This window comes from Neodiprion virginianus, chromosome 3, assembly GCF_021901495.1.
Source record: "Neodiprion virginianus isolate iyNeoVirg1 chromosome 3, iyNeoVirg1.1, whole genome shotgun sequence".
NCBI classification, from domain to species: Eukaryota; Metazoa; Arthropoda; class Insecta; order Hymenoptera; family Diprionidae; genus Neodiprion; species Neodiprion virginianus.
In genome coordinates this window covers 2623455-2641117 of record NC_060879.1, presented here as the reverse complement: position 1 = coordinate 2641117, position 17663 = coordinate 2623455, and the positions used below count along the sequence as shown (strand labels likewise).

The 17663-nt window shown below is 42.6% G+C and overlaps 1 protein-coding gene across 1 annotated transcript; it reads right to left on the bottom strand.

Annotated features, from left to right (window-relative positions):
• Positions 1–9494: 9494 nt before the first annotated feature.
• On the bottom strand, positions 9495–17430 carry LOC124300577 (uncharacterized). The gene is made up of 4 exons (XM_046754811.1): positions 17058–17430; positions 15578–16596; positions 12524–15490; positions 9495–12454 (listed from the first exon to the last, which is right to left on the bottom strand). Exons 1-4 carry the CDS (start codon positions 17141–17143, stop codon positions 10155–10157), a joined length of 6372 nt encoding a protein of 2123 aa, XP_046610767.1. The 5' UTR covers positions 17144–17430; the 3' UTR covers positions 9495–10154.
• Positions 17431–17663: the final 233 nt, after the last annotated feature.

The following is a 17663-nucleotide window of genomic DNA, read 5'->3' as shown; positions in this document are numbered from 1 at the left end:
CAGTCTGTAAAATGTATTTGTAGGATGGACTGAATAGGGTATAATAATGAAAAATGTTGAATTTAATGTAGATGAAACGAAACATATACATACAATTTGTGATTACTGGAGATCCCCCAAATTCATCCGACTGTCAGAAAAATTGGGGGATTTCTTAGTTTGTATGAAACAAAGATACTTGTTTAATTTATCACGCTCACCATTACTTTATTAAAACACATATTATCTATAAATATATCAATTATGTACAGTTTATATATATATAAATATATATATATTTTAAATTATAAACTACTTTAACCGTATATCCGGTCTATTGAACAATTTGTTTTCAATTCAGTTCCCCTACTTACCTTGACTAACTGCGCTGGCAGTAAACGTCCACTTCTATTCCGGCTAAGAGCATTCTGCTTTTTGTAAAAAGCGGTGACAGATTGTTTGATTTGTCACATCGATGTAACTTCGACGATGACACAGTGATAATTAAATATTTACATCGTAATTTGTCTCCCATTGATCCCACGCTATTTTTGCTGCGTTTTCTGAGTTCCTGGCGGTCCAATTAGTCGGGAGGAGGTCTTGCAAATCCCATCTCAGAGCAGAACTTTTCAGTCGGAAAATAAGAATAAAAAGTCGGGCTAATCCCTTTGCATTTTTGGCGAAAATTTTCGCGAGTTTGGATAGTGCTGAAATAAATTCTTTCATGCGCTAATCCGACGTAATTTTGCGAGAGGAATCGATTGGGCGCAGTCCCAATACGATGCGATCGACGCATCAGAAGTTACAGCCAAAAAACCAAACCTGAATTTTCGACGTTTTTCAGCAGGTGCTTTTTCGCTCGCCATTTCTCTCCTGTTGGTCCTACGCTCTTTTCGCTGCGAGTTCTGAGTTCCTGAGGGTCCACTTGGTCAGATAAGGGTCGTTTAAATCGAATCTGAGACCAAAAGTTTTTTGCCCAAAAAAAAAGTAAGGCTAACCCCTTACCATTCTTGGCGAAAATTTTCGCGATTTTGAAAAGTGCTGGAATCAATTAATTGTAGCACTGATCGGATGTAATTTTGCAAGAGAAATCGATTGGGCGCAGTCACAATACACTGCGATCATCGCATCAGAAGTTACAGCCAAAAAACCAGAACCTTAATTTTCGACATTTTTCAGCAGGTGCTTTTTCGCTCGCCATTTCTCTCCTGTTGGTCCTACGCTCTTTTCGCTGCGAGTTCTGAGTTCCTGAGGGTCCAATTGGTCAGATAAGGGTCGTTTAAATCGAATCTGAGACCAAAAGTTTTTTGCCCAAAAAAAAAGTGAGGCTAACCCCTTACCATTTTTGGCGAAAATTTTCGCGATTTTGTAAAGTGCTGGAATCAATTGATTGTAGCACTAATCGGATGTCATTTTGCGAGAGAAATCGATTGGGCGCAGTCCCAATACGCTGCGATCAACGCATCAGAAGTTACAGCCAAAAAACCAGAACCTGAATTTTCGACATTTTTCAGCAGGTGCTTTTTCGCTCGCCATTTCTCTCCTGTTGGTCCTACGCTCTTTTCGCTGCGAGTTCTGAGTTCCTGAGGGTCCAATTGGTCAGATAAGGGTCGTTTAAATCGAATCTGAGACCAAAAGTTTTTTGCCCAAAAAAAAAGTAAGGCTAACCCCTTACCATTTTTGGCGAAAATTTTCGCGATTTTGAAAAGTGCTGGAATCAATTGATTGTAGCACTGATCGGATGTAATTTTGCAAGAGAAATCGATTGGGCGCAGTCACAATACACTGCGATCATCGCATCAGAAGTTACAGCCAAAAAACCAGAACCTTAATTTTCGACATTTTTCAGCAGGTGCTTTTTCGCTCGCCATTTCTTTCCTGTTGGTCCTACGCTCTTTTTGCTGCGAGTTCTGAGTTCCTGAGGGTCCAATTGGTCAGATAAGGGTCGTTTAAATCGAATCTGAGACCAAAAGTTTTTTGCCCAAAAAAAAAGTGAGGCTAACCCCTTACCATTTTTGGCGAAAATTTTCGCGATTTTGTAAAGTGCTGGAATCAATTGATTGTAGCACTAATCGGATGTCATTTTGCGAGAGAAATCGATTGGGCGCAGTCCGAATACGCTGCGATCAACGCATCAGAAGTTACAGCCAAAAAACCAGAACCTGAATTTTCGACATTTTTCAGCAGGTGCTTTTTCGCTCGCCATTTCTCTCCTGTTGGTCCTACGCTCTTTTCGCTGCGAGTTCTGAGTTCCTGAGGGTCCAATTGGTCAGATAAGGGTCGTTTAAATCGAATCTGAGACCAAAAGTTTTTTGCCCAAAAAAAAAGTAAGGCTAACCCCTTACCATTTTTTGCGAAAATTTTCGCGATTTTGAAAAGTGCTGGAATCGATTAATTGTAGCACTGATCGGATGTAATTTTGCAAGAGAAATAGATTGGGCGCAGTCACAATACACTGCGATCATCGCATCAGAAGTTACAGCCAAAAAACCAGAACCTGAATTTTCGACATTTTTCAGCAGGTGCTTTTTCACTCGCCATTTCTCTCCTGTTGGTCCTACGCTCTTTTCGCTGCGAGTTCTGAGTTCCTGAGGGTCCAATTGGTCAGATAAGGGTCGTTTAAATCGAATCTGAGACCAAAAGTTTTTTGCCCAGAAAAAAAGTGAGGCTAACCCCTTACCATTTTTGGCGAAAATTTTCGCGATTTTGTAAAGTGCTGGAATCAATTGATTGTAGCACTAATCGGATGTCATTTTGCGAGAGAAATCGATTGGGCGCAGTCCCAATACGCTGCGATCAACGCATCAGAAGTTACAGCCAAAAAACCAGAACCTGAATTTTCGACATTTTTCAGCAGGTGCTTTTTCGCTCGCCATTTCTCTCCTGTTGGTCCTACGCTCTTTTCGCTGCGAGTTCTGAGTTCCTGAGGGTCCAATTGGTCAGATAAGGGTCGTTTAAATCGAATCTGAGACCAAAAGTTTTTTGCCCAAAAAAAAAGTAAGGCTAACCCCTTACCATTTTTGGCGAAAATTTTCGCGATTTTGAAAAGTGCTGGAATCAATTAATTGTAGCACTGATCGGATGTAATTTTGCAAGAGAAATAGATTGGGCGCAGTCACAATACACTGCGATCATCGCATCAGAAGTTACAGCCAAAAAACCAGAACCTGAATTTTCGACATTTTTCAGCAGGTGCTTTTTCGCTCGCCATTTCTCTCCTGTTGGTCCTACGCTCTTTTCGCTGCGAGTTCTGAGTTCCTGAGGGTCCAATTGGTCAGATAAGGGTCGTTTAAATCGAATCTGAGACCAAAAGTTTTTTGCCCAAAAAAAAAGTAAGGCTAACCCCTTACCATTTTTGGCGAAAATTTTCGCGATTTTGAAAAGTGCTGGAATCAATTAATTGTAGCACTGATCGGATGTAATTTTGCAAGAGAAATAGATTGGGCGCAGTCACAATACACTGCGATCATCGCATCAGAAGTTACAGCCAAAAAACCAGAACCTGAATTTTCGACATTTTTCAGCAGGTGCTTTTTCACTCGCCATTTCTCTCCTGTTGGTCCTACGCTCTTTTCGCCGCGAGTTCTGAGTTCCTGAGGGTCCAATTGGTCAGATAAGGGTCGTTTAAATCGAATCTGAGACCAAAAGTTTTTTGCCCAAAAATAAAGTAAGGCTAACCCCTTACCATTTTTGGCGAAAATTTTCACGATTTTGAAAAGTGCTGGAATCAATTAATTGTGGCACTGATCGGATGTAATTTTGCAAGAGAAATCGATTGGGCGCAGTCACAATACACTGCGATCATCGCATCAGAAGTTACAGCCAAAAAACCAGAACCTGAATTTTCGACATTTTTCAGCAGGTGCTTTTTCGCTCGCCATTTCTCTCCTGTTGGTCCTACGCTCTTTTCGCTGCGAGTTCTGAGTTCCTGAGGGTCCAATTGGTCAGATAAGGGTCGTTTAAATCGAATCTGAGACCAAAAGTTTTTTGCCCAAAAAAAAAGTAAGGCTAACCCCTTACCATTTTTGGCGAAAATTTTCGCGATTTTGAAAAGTGCTGGAATCAATTGATTGTAGCACTGATCGGATGTAATTTTGCAAGAGAAATCGATTGGGCGCAGTCACAATACACTGCGATCATCGCATCAGAAGTTACAGCCAAAAAACCAGAACCTTAATTTTCGACATTTTTCAGCAGGTGCTTTTTCGCTCGCCATTTCTTTCCTGTTGGTCCTACGCTCTTTTTGCTGCGAGTTCTGAGTTCCTGAGGGTCCAATTGGTCAGATAAGGGTCGTTTAAATCGAATCTGAGACCAAAAGTTTTTTGCCCAAAAAAAAAGTGAGGCTAACCCCTTACCATTTTTGGCGAAAATTTTCGCGATTTTGTAAAGTGCTGGAATCAATTGATTGTAGCACTAATCGGATGTCATTTTGCGAGAGAAATCGATTGGGCGCAGTCCCAATACGCTGCGATCAACGCATCAGAAGTTACAGCCAAAAAACCAGAACCTGAATTTTCGACATTTTTCAGCAGGTGCTTTTTCGCTCGCCATTTCTCTCCTGTTGGTCCTACGCTCTTTTCGCTGCGAGTTCTGAGTTCCTGAGGGTCCAATTGGTCAGATAAGGGTCGTTTAAATCGAATCTGAGACCAAAAGTTTTTTGCCCAAAAAAAAAGTAAGGCTAACCCCTTACCATTTTTGGCGAAAATTTTCGCGATTTTGAAAAGTGCTGGAATCAATTAATTGTAGCACTGATCGGATGTAATTTTGCAAGAAAAATAGATTGGGCGCAGTCACAATACACTGCGATCATCGCATCAGAAGTTACAGCCAAAAAACCAGAACCTGAATTTTCGACATTTTTCAGCAGGTGCTTTTTCGCTCGCCATTTCTCTCCTGTTGGTCCTACGCTCTTTTCGCTGCGAGTTCTGAGTTCCTGAGGGTCCAATTGGTCAGATAAGGGTCGTTTAAATCGAATCTGAGACCAAAAGTTTTTTGCCCAAAAAAAAAGTAAGGCTAACCCCTTACCATTTTTGGCGAAAATTTTCGCGATTTTGAAAAGTGCTGGAATCAATTAATTGTAGCACTGATCGGATGTAATTTTGCAAGAGAAATAGATTGGGCGCAGTCACAATACACTGCGATCATCGCATCAGAAGTTACAGCCAAAAAACCAGAACCTGAATTTTCGACATTTTTCAGCAGGTGCTTTTTCGCTCGCCATTTCTCTCCTGTTGGTCCTACGCTCTTTTCGCTGCGAGTTCTGAGTTCCTGAGGGTCCAATTGGTCAGATAAGGGTCGTTTAAATCGAATCTGAGACCAAAAGTTTTTTGCCCAAAAAAAAAGTAAGGCTAACCCCTTACCATTTTTGGCGAAAATTTTCGCGATTTTGAAAAGTGCTGGAATCAATTAATTGTAGCACTGATCGGATGTAATTTTGCAAGAGAAATAGATTGGGCGCAGTCACAATACACTGCGATCATCGCATCAGAAGTTACAGCCAAAAAACCAGAACCTGAATTTTCGACATTTTTCAGCAGGTGCTTTTTCACTCGCCATTTCTCTCCTGTTGGTCCTACGCTCTTTTCGCTGCGAGTTCTGAGTTCCTGAGGGTCCAATTGGTCAGATAAGGGTCGTTTAAATCGAATCTGAGACCAAAAGTTTTTTGCCCAAAAATAAAGTAAGGCTAACCCCTTACCATTTTTGGCGAAAATTTTCACGATTTTGAAAAGTGCTGGAATCAATTAATTGTGGCACTGATCGGATGTAATTTTGCAAGAGAAATCGATTGGGCGCAGTCACAATACACTGCGATCATCGCATCAGAAGTTACAGCCAAAAAACCAGAACCTGAATTTTCGACATTTTTCAGCAGGTGCTTTTTCGCTCGCCATTTCTCTCCTGTTGGTCCTACGCTCTTTTCGCTGCGAGTTCTGAGTTCCTGAGGGTCCAATTGGTCAGATAAGGGTCGTTTAAATCGAATCTGAGACCAAAAGTTTTTTGCCCAAAAAAAAAGTAAGGCTAACCCCTTACCATTTTTGGCGAAAATTTTCGCGATTTTGAAAAGTGCTGGAATCAATTAATTGTAGCACTGATCGGATGTAATTTTGCAAGAGAAATAGATTGGGCGCAGTCACAATACACTGCGATCATCGCATCAGAAGTTACAGCCAAAAAACCAGAACCTGAATTTTCGACATTTTTCAGCAGGTGCTTTTTCACTCGCCATTTCTCTCCTGTTGGTCCTACGCTCTTTTCGCTGCGAGTTCTGAGTTCCTGAGGGTCCAATTGGTCAGATAAGGGTCGTTTAAATCGAATCTGAGACCAAAAGTTTTTTGCCCAAAAAAAAAGTAAGGCTAACCCCTTTTTTTTTTTTTTTTTTTTTTTTGATAACGCTGGTAAAAATGCCTTATGCACACCCTGGAGCTTCGCGCAAGAAGCTTCAGGGTAGTGTGGGACTCGCACCCACTAAAAAACCAGCGGCCACTCTGGTACGAGTAGGGGGGACTCCCCGGAACCGCGCGAGGCATAACCTCAGGGATCCCCCCGGCACCTTCGCGGTTACGCGCGGACCTTACTTCAACGCCTATCCGGGAGTTGCGCCTCCCGGCTCCCCCCCGCTGCATCCTACGCTCAGTGTCCTCTTGCGAAGGACGACCCTGCCCGCTGGTGGGGCATCTTCTGTTGCCGCTACGACGAGAGCTCCGCTTAACGGAGCTGTCAAGCGAATGGAGACCCCCACTCGGTGCTCGATGTTCGCGATAACGAGCGCCCTGCCCTTGCGGATCCGGGGGAAGATGGATCCGGCGCGACCGTCACATCCACCGTCCCCGGGCCGGGGGACGAAGAGAGAGAGGCAGAAGAAGAAGAAGAAGAAGAGGGGGCAAGGCCGGAACGACCCTAACGTCACCCTATCGCCTAGCGTCTCACCTATCCTGGCACCAGATTCCAAGTTGCCCTGCACCCCTCCTCTCCCCTCCACCTCCGAACCACGACCCCGACCCAAAGGACCGGGCTGAGGTCGACCGGTGTCCCGTCCCGCAAATCCGTTTGGACCCCTGCCCGTGTAGGTCCGAGCCTACGTCATGCCCACGCTTACACGCGAACCACCCCCATTTCTCCCGCTCAAGCGGGTCGCGCGGTGCACGCTGCGCCGTGTTCGCTGTCGTAGCCGCTCCCGCTGTTCCTTGGCCGTCATGACCCGCTCCGCGAAGCTAGCCACCGCCACCCATCCCTCTCTCGACCCTACCATAGCCCTGATCAGGCCAGGCGGTGTCAGATCCTCCCCTACGGCGCGCTTTAGGGCATTCCTCTCGTCTCTCCACGCGGGGCACGCCTCCACCGTGTGGCTCACCGTGTCTTCCTCCAGCCGGCAGTACCAGCAGGTCGGCCTCTCCGTCTTCCCTATTCTATATAAGAAATCCGCGAAGTACCCATGGCCTGTCAAGACTTGGGTCACACGGAAAGTCATGCTCCCGTGTGCCCTGTCGAACCATCCCGTCAAGGCTAACCCCTTACCATTTTTGGCGAAAATTTTCGCGATTTTGAAAAGTGCTGGAATCAATTAATTGTAGCACTGACCGGATGTAATTGCGCGAGAGAAATCGATTGGGCGCAGTCCCAATACGCTGCGATCAACGCATCAGAAGTTACAGCCAAAAAACCAGAACCTGAATTTTCGACATTTTTCAGCAGGTGCTTTTTCGCTCGCCATTTCTCTCCTGTTGGTCCTACGCTCTTTTCGCTGCGAGTTCTGTGTTCCTGAGGGTCCAATTGGTCAGATAAGGGTCGTTTAAATCGAATCTGAGACCAAAAGTTTTTTGCCCAAAAATAAAGTAAGGCTAACCCCTTACCATTTTTGGCGAAAATTTTCGCGATTTTGGAAAGTGCTGGAATCAATTAATTGTAGCACTAATCGCATGTAATTTTGCGAGAGAAATCGATCGGGCGCAGTCCCAATACGCTGCGATCAACGCATCAGAAGTTACAGCCAAAAAACCAGAACCTGAATTTTCGACATTTTTCGGCGGGTGCTTTTTCGCTCGCCATTTCTCCCCTGTTGGTCCTACGCTCTTTTCGCTGCACGTTCTGGGTTCCTGAGGGTCCAATTGGTCAGATAAGGGTCGTTTAAATCGAATCTGAGACCAAAAGTTTTTTACCCAAAAAAAAAGTAAGGCTAACCCCTTACCATTTTTGGCGAAAATTTTCGCGATTTTGAAAAGTGCTGGAATAAAATTATTGTAGCACTGATCGGATGTAATTTTGCGAGAGAAATCGATTGGGCGCAGTCCCAATACGCTGCGATCAACGCATCAGAAGTTACAGCCAAAAAACCAGAACCTGAATTTTCGACATTTTTCAGCAGGTGCTTTTTCGCTCGCCATTTCTCTCCTGTTGGTCCTACGCTCGTTTTGCTGCGAGTTCTGAGTTCCTGAGGGTCCAATTGGTCAGATAAGGGTCGTTCAAATCAAATCTGAGACCAAAAGTTTTTTGCCCAAAAAAAAAGTAAGGCTAACCCCTTTGTGTTTTTGGCGGAAATTTTCGCGATTTTGAAAAGAGCTGGAATCAATCAATTGTAGCACTGATCGGATGTAATTTTGCGAGAGAAATCGATTGGGCGCTGTCCCAATACGCTGCGATCAACGCATCAGAAGTTACAGCCAAAAAACCAGAACCTGAATTTTCGACATTTTTCAGCAGGTGCTTTTTCGCTCGTCATTTCTCTCCTGTTGGTCCTACGCTCTTTTCGCTGCGAGTTCTGAGTTCCTGAGGGTCCAATTGGTCAGATAAGGGTCATTCAAATCGAATCTGAGACCAAAAATTTTTGGCCCTAAAAATGAAGAAAAAGTAAGGCTAACCCCTTTGCATTTTTGGCGAAAATTTTCGCGATTTTTAAAAGTGCTGAAATAAATTCTTTCATGCGCTAATCCGACGTAATTTTGCGAGAGAAGCCGATTGGGCGCAGTCTCAATACGCTCCGAACCAGAGATTAAACGTTTTAGCCCAGGATCGCAAATTCCATTACTAGTGTTACGTTCATCGAGCCTATAATTCTCCATCTGGGTCTCATATCAGTTTCATTCATGGAATTCTATGAAGATCATCTGCTCAATCTAAAATTCCTCATGGAACAATGGGTCAGACCGAAACCAGCAAAGTCGGAGACAACGATACCACAGAAGCGTAAACGAAGGCGAACGCTTCGTCAAACCATGTAGACTCCAGGTGAAATTCGAGAAAACCACATATGAATTCCGGAAACTTGACGGTCCGTCAAAGTGGTTTGATGAAATCCCATCAGCATGCGCACAAAAATTGAATATTTACCATGTCGAGGATAAGAACGTCAGAGTTGTTACAGAAACAATAAGACTAAAAGTAAGTGAATTCATCAGACTGTTCGAAATAAGAGTAAACCAGAACACAAAAGTATAAATTCAAATAGGATTCTATTTGGGTTAAATAAATGAAACACTACACAAAAATTATTGTCCTTGTAGTCTCATCTTTATTGAAAACATACAAGTGTGTGTGAATTACAGCATGAATAATTTCATGATATTACTAGGTATAAATGTTAACATCAACCGTCCTTACTGCATTCCTCCCAGTCAAATTAACCATCCATCCATCTATCTAAACAGTAATAATAGTTTGTTTTCGTAGCTCTACCATGTATGCCTGATCGCATGCAACTGTGACGCCTTGCATTATTTTTGTTTGTATTATTTGAACCGTCTCTTCCATACTCTCGATAGAACAATTATTTCGTAGAAATTGCCCTCATTTAGGCTCCATTGATTTCGCGCTGAATCCGATATAAGAGAACTCGAGAAGTATTTTTATATATTAAATTTGCACCATTATACATTTTCACAAAAGTATTTCTGATCGATTATTTTTTTATTAACTGTTCCGTATACTTTCGAAAATGAATGATGATCCAATCGCTACAAATAAGGCAATACAAAAACCAGGTACAGTTTCTATCAGATAGAATTTTATTGCTCTTCAACTGTTTGTATAGGATAAAAGTATTTTTCCTGCCACCTTTTAGAATGGATTTCTAATCGTCACATCGGAAATAAAATTCACACCATGAATAACGATATATTTTTTTACAGTAATAAACAGTGCCCGCCAAAAAATATACATGAAATATATTACGTTCAAATAAATCATTCAATCTGACTTGTGAGCAACAACTCCTTAAGCCATCGCAGTATTGTCGTAAGGAGTTCAGTTTTCTGGGTAATCGCGTAGTCGCAGTCCTTTTGGTACTTGTGTTCACATCTTGCCTTACCCATCTGCAGCTGCTTTATAATTCTTATTCTTTCCAGAACAGGATTGTTCTTCTGGTAATCGTATAATCGCTTCGCTTCATCCCCGGAAGCATCGTCCTCTCCATTATCCCCTCCTAACTCGCCGCTAAATTTTTCCTTCGCTATATTTTCCTCGAGCTTATCCACAACCTCAGATATTTCCGTCGGCTCTGTTGCAATCAAGTCTTGCAAAGTCGACAACAATACGCCGACCTTCTCATTCTCAGGCACCTCGTTTATCGATACAATTTTCTGGACCAAATCGCTGCTTTGCGCTTGATTGTCTTTCTCCATCTTAGATCTTTCGGTCAGTTTGTGTCTCCGAGTGGATTCAATCGCCGTTGATTCCACGTTGTAATCCTCCAAATTTAAATTCAAATTATATAACTGAGCGAACTCGTCAACCGGCATAGTTATCGACCTGATACTCCTTTTCTTGGGAAGTTGCGTACCTTTCGCGATATCCGGATTATCCTCAAGCTCCATTTCATCACTTTTTGATTTTTGATCAGCTGAAATTCCTCTTCGATTGAGGCTGCTCCGGCTGGTTTTTATTAGTGAATCCAAGTTTTTATCATCCCAGTGTTTTTCCTGTAAAATTTTTCCCTCCCGCGGGACGCAACAGGGGCATTTCTCCTTCGCCCATTGTTGACAAATTTTCTCTGATATGCTCAGAGCAAAGGATCCATCCTTCAACCGCTTTATGGTCAATGGTAGCCTTACACCGTCTCCGATGTAGTAGAGATCGGAATCGACAAGATCCCCGAAAGATTCAACAGCTGCAGTTGGATTTTGTGGAGCAATTCGTCCCAAGTAACCAGAATCATTTTGTACTTCTGGTGGCTTGATGCAAGAGCCTAGCGATTGTACATCTCCGATGATTTCAGAATTTTTTGTCGTTATCTCCCCAGAATTTCCTGGAAATAGCATCGTGTCGTGATCTTCTTCATTCGGCGAATTTGAAAATGAGTCGCTATTAGGCTCAGGATTACCTTGTAAAACGATTTTATTCGTTTCATTCTCTATCTTCGATTTTTCATTCGTGGATTGCATGTCATTATTCTCTGTTTCTTTGCCAAAGCATTTCATCTCACCGTCGATTTGGGCCAAGGGATTTTTGGCATTATTCATCAGTTCAACCTCAGCGTTCTCTTCGTTCAGTGCATTGTTTTTCGGCACGTTTTCTTTAGCAGAAATCAAAAATTCACCACCTGCAAGTTGTTTCTCTTTATCTTCATATGCCTTCGAAGATGATTTTTGACTAGGAATTCGAAAAGCAGAGTTTGCCACATTACTTTTCTTATTATGCTTCGAGTATTTATCGGTAATCAAACTTGGCGCACTCTGCAACTCTCCCCAATTTTTCCAAGAACTCGAATATTGCCCTGATGTTCTATAATCGTGATATTTACCCGCATTTCGATTCACCTCGTGATCTATTTTAGAATTTTGCGTCGTAGATTGAATTCCAACGAAGCCGTTGACCTTCCCACTCATTCCAGGTGTCAGATTATTGCCAAAATTTGATTTCCCATACTTGCCACTATACGCATTCAATGATCCTTCTTCTGAAACGTCTTTTCTAGTAGGAGGATCCACGAATTCACCAAGCAGGAGTTTCCTACTCTCTTCGTAAGCTTCTGTTGTTGATTTTTGACTAGGTACTTGGGAATTGCTGTTGGCCTTGTCATCGCTTATCTTATGTGTGTTCATTGATTCTGTATCCTGCACGTCTTTCTCAACAGTAGGTTCCAGGACTTCACTTAACGAAAGTTTTTCGTTATTCCTGTAAGCCTCCGTAGTGATTTCACCCTCGGGAATTCTGCAACTACACGATACAGATGGTGTAGTCTTCACCGATGCTGCGGTACTCATTTCATTACGATCCTCTCCCTCATTTGCAACCAAACTCACTGCTCCTAATTTCTCCGAATATTTCCGAGTATTTGAATCTTCTCGTAAATTCTCGTATCCGTAATCATTATCATCTTTAAGTGAACTTGAATATTTTCCGTCCCCATAATCGACTCTGTGTTGGGCGGTGTCCCATTTTCTATCCGTTTTATCCTCTAGTTTCGAACTTTGAACCGTTAACTGCATCCCGTTGTCTTCCACAGCATCGTGATCCTCAGGTTTCATTTCTGTCCGGCTGTTGACTGTAAAGAAATACATTTTTGTTAGTGTTTTCCCTGCACACTTGCTATCTTATAATTTTAACGATTTACCTTCTTGCACGATTTTCCCAGTAGAAGGATTCAGAAATTCGCCAACCAGAAGTCTTTTGTTGTCTGCGTAAGTCTCCGTGGTTGGTTTGTAATCGGATTCTGCATTGCTTTCTTCATTATTCTTCCGGTATTCATTCATAACTAAATTAACTGACGCTTCTTGAGTTTTCGCATTCTCTTTTTGCAAATTTTCATCATTATAATCGTGACTGCCAATGTTATAGGAATTTAAATTCTTTTCTCCTCCAGCCTCTACAGTTCCATATTGTTGAATGTTTTCTTTAGAATTTTTAACCATAGATTCGGATCCATAGTTCTCCATGTCTAGATGATCATTTGAAACTGAATCTTCTAGCTGCGAGCACTCTGTTGATTCATCCATTGATTCGGATATATAACTATCGGGATATCGGGTTTCTCCTAAAACTTCGGAAATCGCAGATTCCACTGTGCAATCTTCGTAACTTCGAGATAAATCCTCAGACGCCTCATTTTTCAGAGATGATAAGTCGGTCGGACTAATTTTATCCTGTACAACATATTTTCCCGGTCCTTGGACATATTCCGAAGTCATGACAGATTTTTCCTCAGATTCATTTTCCGCATCAGCGTCAAATCGCTCCGTGGAATCGCCGGAATCTTCATCGATTTCATCAATTTCCGGTATACTCGGCTGAGCAGATATTCTCTCTAGATTTTCCGATTTCTCATCGGTTATCTCTTCACTATTCGTATTCTCTGATGTCGACATTTGACTATATTCTCCGACGTATTGTGGATTTTGAACAAACGTTTCTTGGTCTTCGCTCTCATTTGTTTGGCCCGTATGATCTTCTTGATTTACTGCATCTTTTCGGTCAAGGCTAGAAGGATCAGAATGTTGTAATAAATTTTGACCGTGATTTTTTATGTACTCCAAGACTCTGTCATTCGGGGAAAAATATTTAGTCGGTGAAGTTTCGATCGCTACAATTGGCTCGATGATAATCGGCGGCGAAAGGTTTGATACATCTTGTTGCTCAGCGTTGCCTTCATTTTCTGCTGATACAATGTTCTCGGAATACTTTTTATCGGACAAAGAAGACGTTGGGTAGTGGCAGTCTGTCTTGTAATAGGAACCAACTTCTTCGCCATTATCGTTTTTCGAATCAGCGTACTTCGACTCAAGACCTCGAGATCCATTTTCAATTAATTCTGAAGTTTTCTCCTTCGAGACTTCCAATGAATCCGATGAGATATTCTCTTCCGGTCTAATTGTTCCATATTGTTCATTCCAAGACTCAGCATTTAGTTTTATTGCCTCCAACGAGTCCGATGTGCCCCATATTCCTATCTTTCTTCCGCCGACAGTTTCAACCCTAGACGTATTTCCTTTTTTCAGTAAATCCAGACTCTGGTGAACAGCTGAATTCATTGAAACACCCTTTGACTGATTTTCGCCAGTAAAATCTTCACTCGGTGAGGATTCCTCCGAAGAACTTTCCTCAGTTACGGTTGAAATGTTCAGATCCTCATCGACGATCGGTGTATTGGCTTCAGCAGAAACTGCGGAAGGATTTTCCATTTCATCGTCATCTTCCACTGATTCAAGATACCGCGAATTTTCTCCATCGAAGACCGCGAAATTTTCTTTCTGTGCTTTCCAATCATTCGCTGGTTCGTATCCATTGTATAAATTCGAAGCGGGATAAGCGAAGCCTTGTTGAGTGAGGTGATGTATCCGGTCAACGTTACTCTCGAATTTCGCCTGCGCGTTTCCCGTTTCCTGATCGTCGTTGCCATCGACATCCTCCACGTCATCGTATGTTTTCGAAGTGAAATATCCGTTCGTTACGACTTGTATGTCGGAATAATCATCGCGGTTGTCATTAGTCGCGGGACGTCGTTGTTGAGCCAACCCTGAACCTCCATTGCCTGTCTTCATCATCGGTGAATAATACAAGTAACTTTTATCCTCCATCGGCTTTCCCGCATGCGGATTTCCGTAATATCCAAAGTTTCGCAATGCGGGACCGCCTATTCCGATTCCGTAGTAATTATTCGGAGTCTGCATCGTCCCTTTGTATGGCCAAAGCTGAGCAGTCGGATAAACGTTGCATCCATTCCAGCCGGATCTTGCGATCGCAGGTCGTTCCAGCTGTGCTCGAAAAGGAATTTCAGTGGTCAAGTAACCCGAGCGATCTTTCCAGCTGGGTTGCGTATTTGGACTCACCACGTAACTTCCGTAACCGTTATAAGGTCTTCGAAATTCGTGAGCGAAACTTCCTGGTGGCAGAGGATTGTATCCTGGTCGCAGAGTTCCGAAGCCAGACATTTTGTGGTGTAACTGATCTGTTTCCAGTTGATATTCGTCGTCCTTTGACATCGTCAGAGGAAGTTCATACTTCTGAGGAGTATTGCCGTATTCTTTGTGACCAGTTAATTCCTCCGTCGAATCTCCGAGCAAGTAAACATCGTCGTCGTGATTTTCAGGGTGAGGAAGATTCACAGGATGATTCAGCGGGACTTTGGTGACTTCGTCTGATTCTGGGCCATCGTCTACTTGCAGATACAGGTTTCCTTCCGTAGAAGCATCGAATTTGTCCGATGAATATTCCTCCGAACTAACGGGCAAGCCGATATTGGATTCCACGTTCGAGTCATAGCCTCGATTCTCTTCCGATTGCTGATATTTCTCGGTGCTTGATTCCATCGTCGTCGAATCTCCATATGAGATCACATAAGATTCAGGGTTTTCCAGGTAACCGAAAGGCTTCTCGACGCTCGGCACCGGCTCTTTAACGGACGGAAGTTGAACAGTGCGACTTTTCTGAAGAGGTACCTGACCGTGAGCCATCAGCACTCCATCTTCGTTCTTGCCCTTGGTAGATTGATCCTTCAAAAACGGAAGCCAACTCAAGGTGCCGTCCGTTTGTGTTCTACTGAATTCTTGAGAGGATCCTTGACTACCAGACTGTATCGGTGATCCTGAAAGAAAATTGCAGTACATTTATTACTAGCGAAAAGAAAATTTATCGCGTAATGTGCTAAAAAATCACAAGTTTCAATCCGTACCTTTGATTCCAAGGACTGGACGCAGCCACTGATTGTTGTTCGGAGTGCGAATCTGGCTAACACCTTGCTGCGTCGAAGTTGCAAGTCGTTGAGAATTTTTGACTGATAATTGGTCCTGTTGGTCTAAATTCACGGTGGATTTTTGCGCCTGGATATTTTGATTGGAATTGGTTTCGTATGAGAAATCGTTCTTATTATTCTCCTCTTCTTGCAAGATTTTGTGGTTCATTCCACTGTTTTCGACGTTGACTTTTGCCAGTGTTTGAACGTAGTTCTTGTTATCGTGTTTGGCATTCGACGGCGAGTAATTTCTAACCTTATTCGAGCCATAGTTGTTAATAGGTGTGGGTCTAGAATTTTTTCTCGACCCTGAACAGGGCTTGTAAATCTCAGGTTGGCAGTCCTTACCTGAGCAGTCATCTTCTCTGCAGTAGCAAATGTATTTCTTCGGATTCTGAGGCGGTGAATAATCGTCCTTTTTGCCGACCAGAGCCAGGACTTTGTAGTCGCCAGGGTTGATTATATGATTCCTGATCCGTCTCAAAATAACGTCTTCGTCATTTTTTTCGAAGCTACCGATCTCCGCTTCCTCGTTGTTCGATCTGTGAGACCCCCGATTTTCCGATATTCTCATGAACGGATTTTCCAAGCTCTCGTCGATGTCCTGAAATTCCTTAGACCCGTCGACGCGCCGTTTCGTGTTCTCATGGAAATCGCTGCGAATCGATGGAACCTGCTGGCCTTCCATCTCTGCGGATGAGATCTTCTTCCTGTATCTGGTCTGCACTAAATTATCTTTGTTATTGTCCGTTACATCGTTTGGGTCGAGTCGCAGCTTCATTTTTCTGTGCCGGCGGTTTTTCCGACATCGTTTCTTCTTCTGATGATTTTCTACCTGGGGTTTCTCTTCGTCCAAGGGCAATACTACTGCCACAGTTCTCTTCGAAGGGTCGTCAAATAAGCTGTGCTTAATCTCGATCTCTGTAGATCCTGAATTCGACGCTTCGCTGACCGACGGCCTGAATAAAATTGTTTATGCATAAGTCGTAATTCGTTACAAGGACATCGGGTCAACGATCTTTGGGTTTTGAAATTCATACCAAGCAAAAGCTGACGCAGCTAAAAATATAATTTCACATTTAGGTACATATATTCTCAAGAGTTAATCGGGTTACAATTTTGTTCGCGATGTTTATTCGATTCGAAATCAATTTCCGCTGTATTATTTTCATTCACTCAGTTTATTGCTTACTATTTGCTCAATCGATGTGTGTTTGTACCCTGAATTTTCCCAACAAACATTCCACGACTGTTTTAAAATTCTTGGGCAATTTATCAGGGAAACGAATAATGTTTCACAACAACGATGAGAAAATTAAATTATTTTGAATGAGCTGCGAGTAAAGAAACGAGTTGATTGATGATTTTTAAAATCACTATTATGGAGAAGGTGATGAAAAAGCAAAAAAATAATACGTACCATGAAATTTCATTGAGGTCACAGTTGATTTTGCAAATGTATAAGCTTAAGCAGTAAAGCAGCGAAAATGTAACAGTTTTAACCATTTTTAAATTTAATATACGTTCGTTTCCATCAAACTAGCACGTTGAGAAATATCTTTTCGCAACCTTCGACTTTCCAGCATTTGCAAGACACGGTAGAAATTCTTTCAGCACATATCCCATAGACAATGTCGTGTTTTAACTTCGTTTGAATCAGGCTCGCGTTATTGTTAAGTACTCGATTACACTATCTCATAGAACAGACTTGAAGATTAATAAAAATCGAATTTCCGCCGGAGATTAATTAAACTGTCACGTGCGAATCGACACAAGCTGCGAAAGCGACTTTCCGCTGCACTATAGTGCATCTGATGAGTCGGTTAAAAAAAGGTAAGCCACCGACGATAGTCTTGCGAAACGGACGATTTTCGCAACGTCGAAATATTATGCACACAATTCCACACTCGGCGTTGTATTCATATTATTATATCCGCAATGAAGAATTGCTCGATTGATTTATTTACACTCACACTCGTACACCAGCCAACAGCAATGGACTTCCACACTTGATGCGACGCTATGG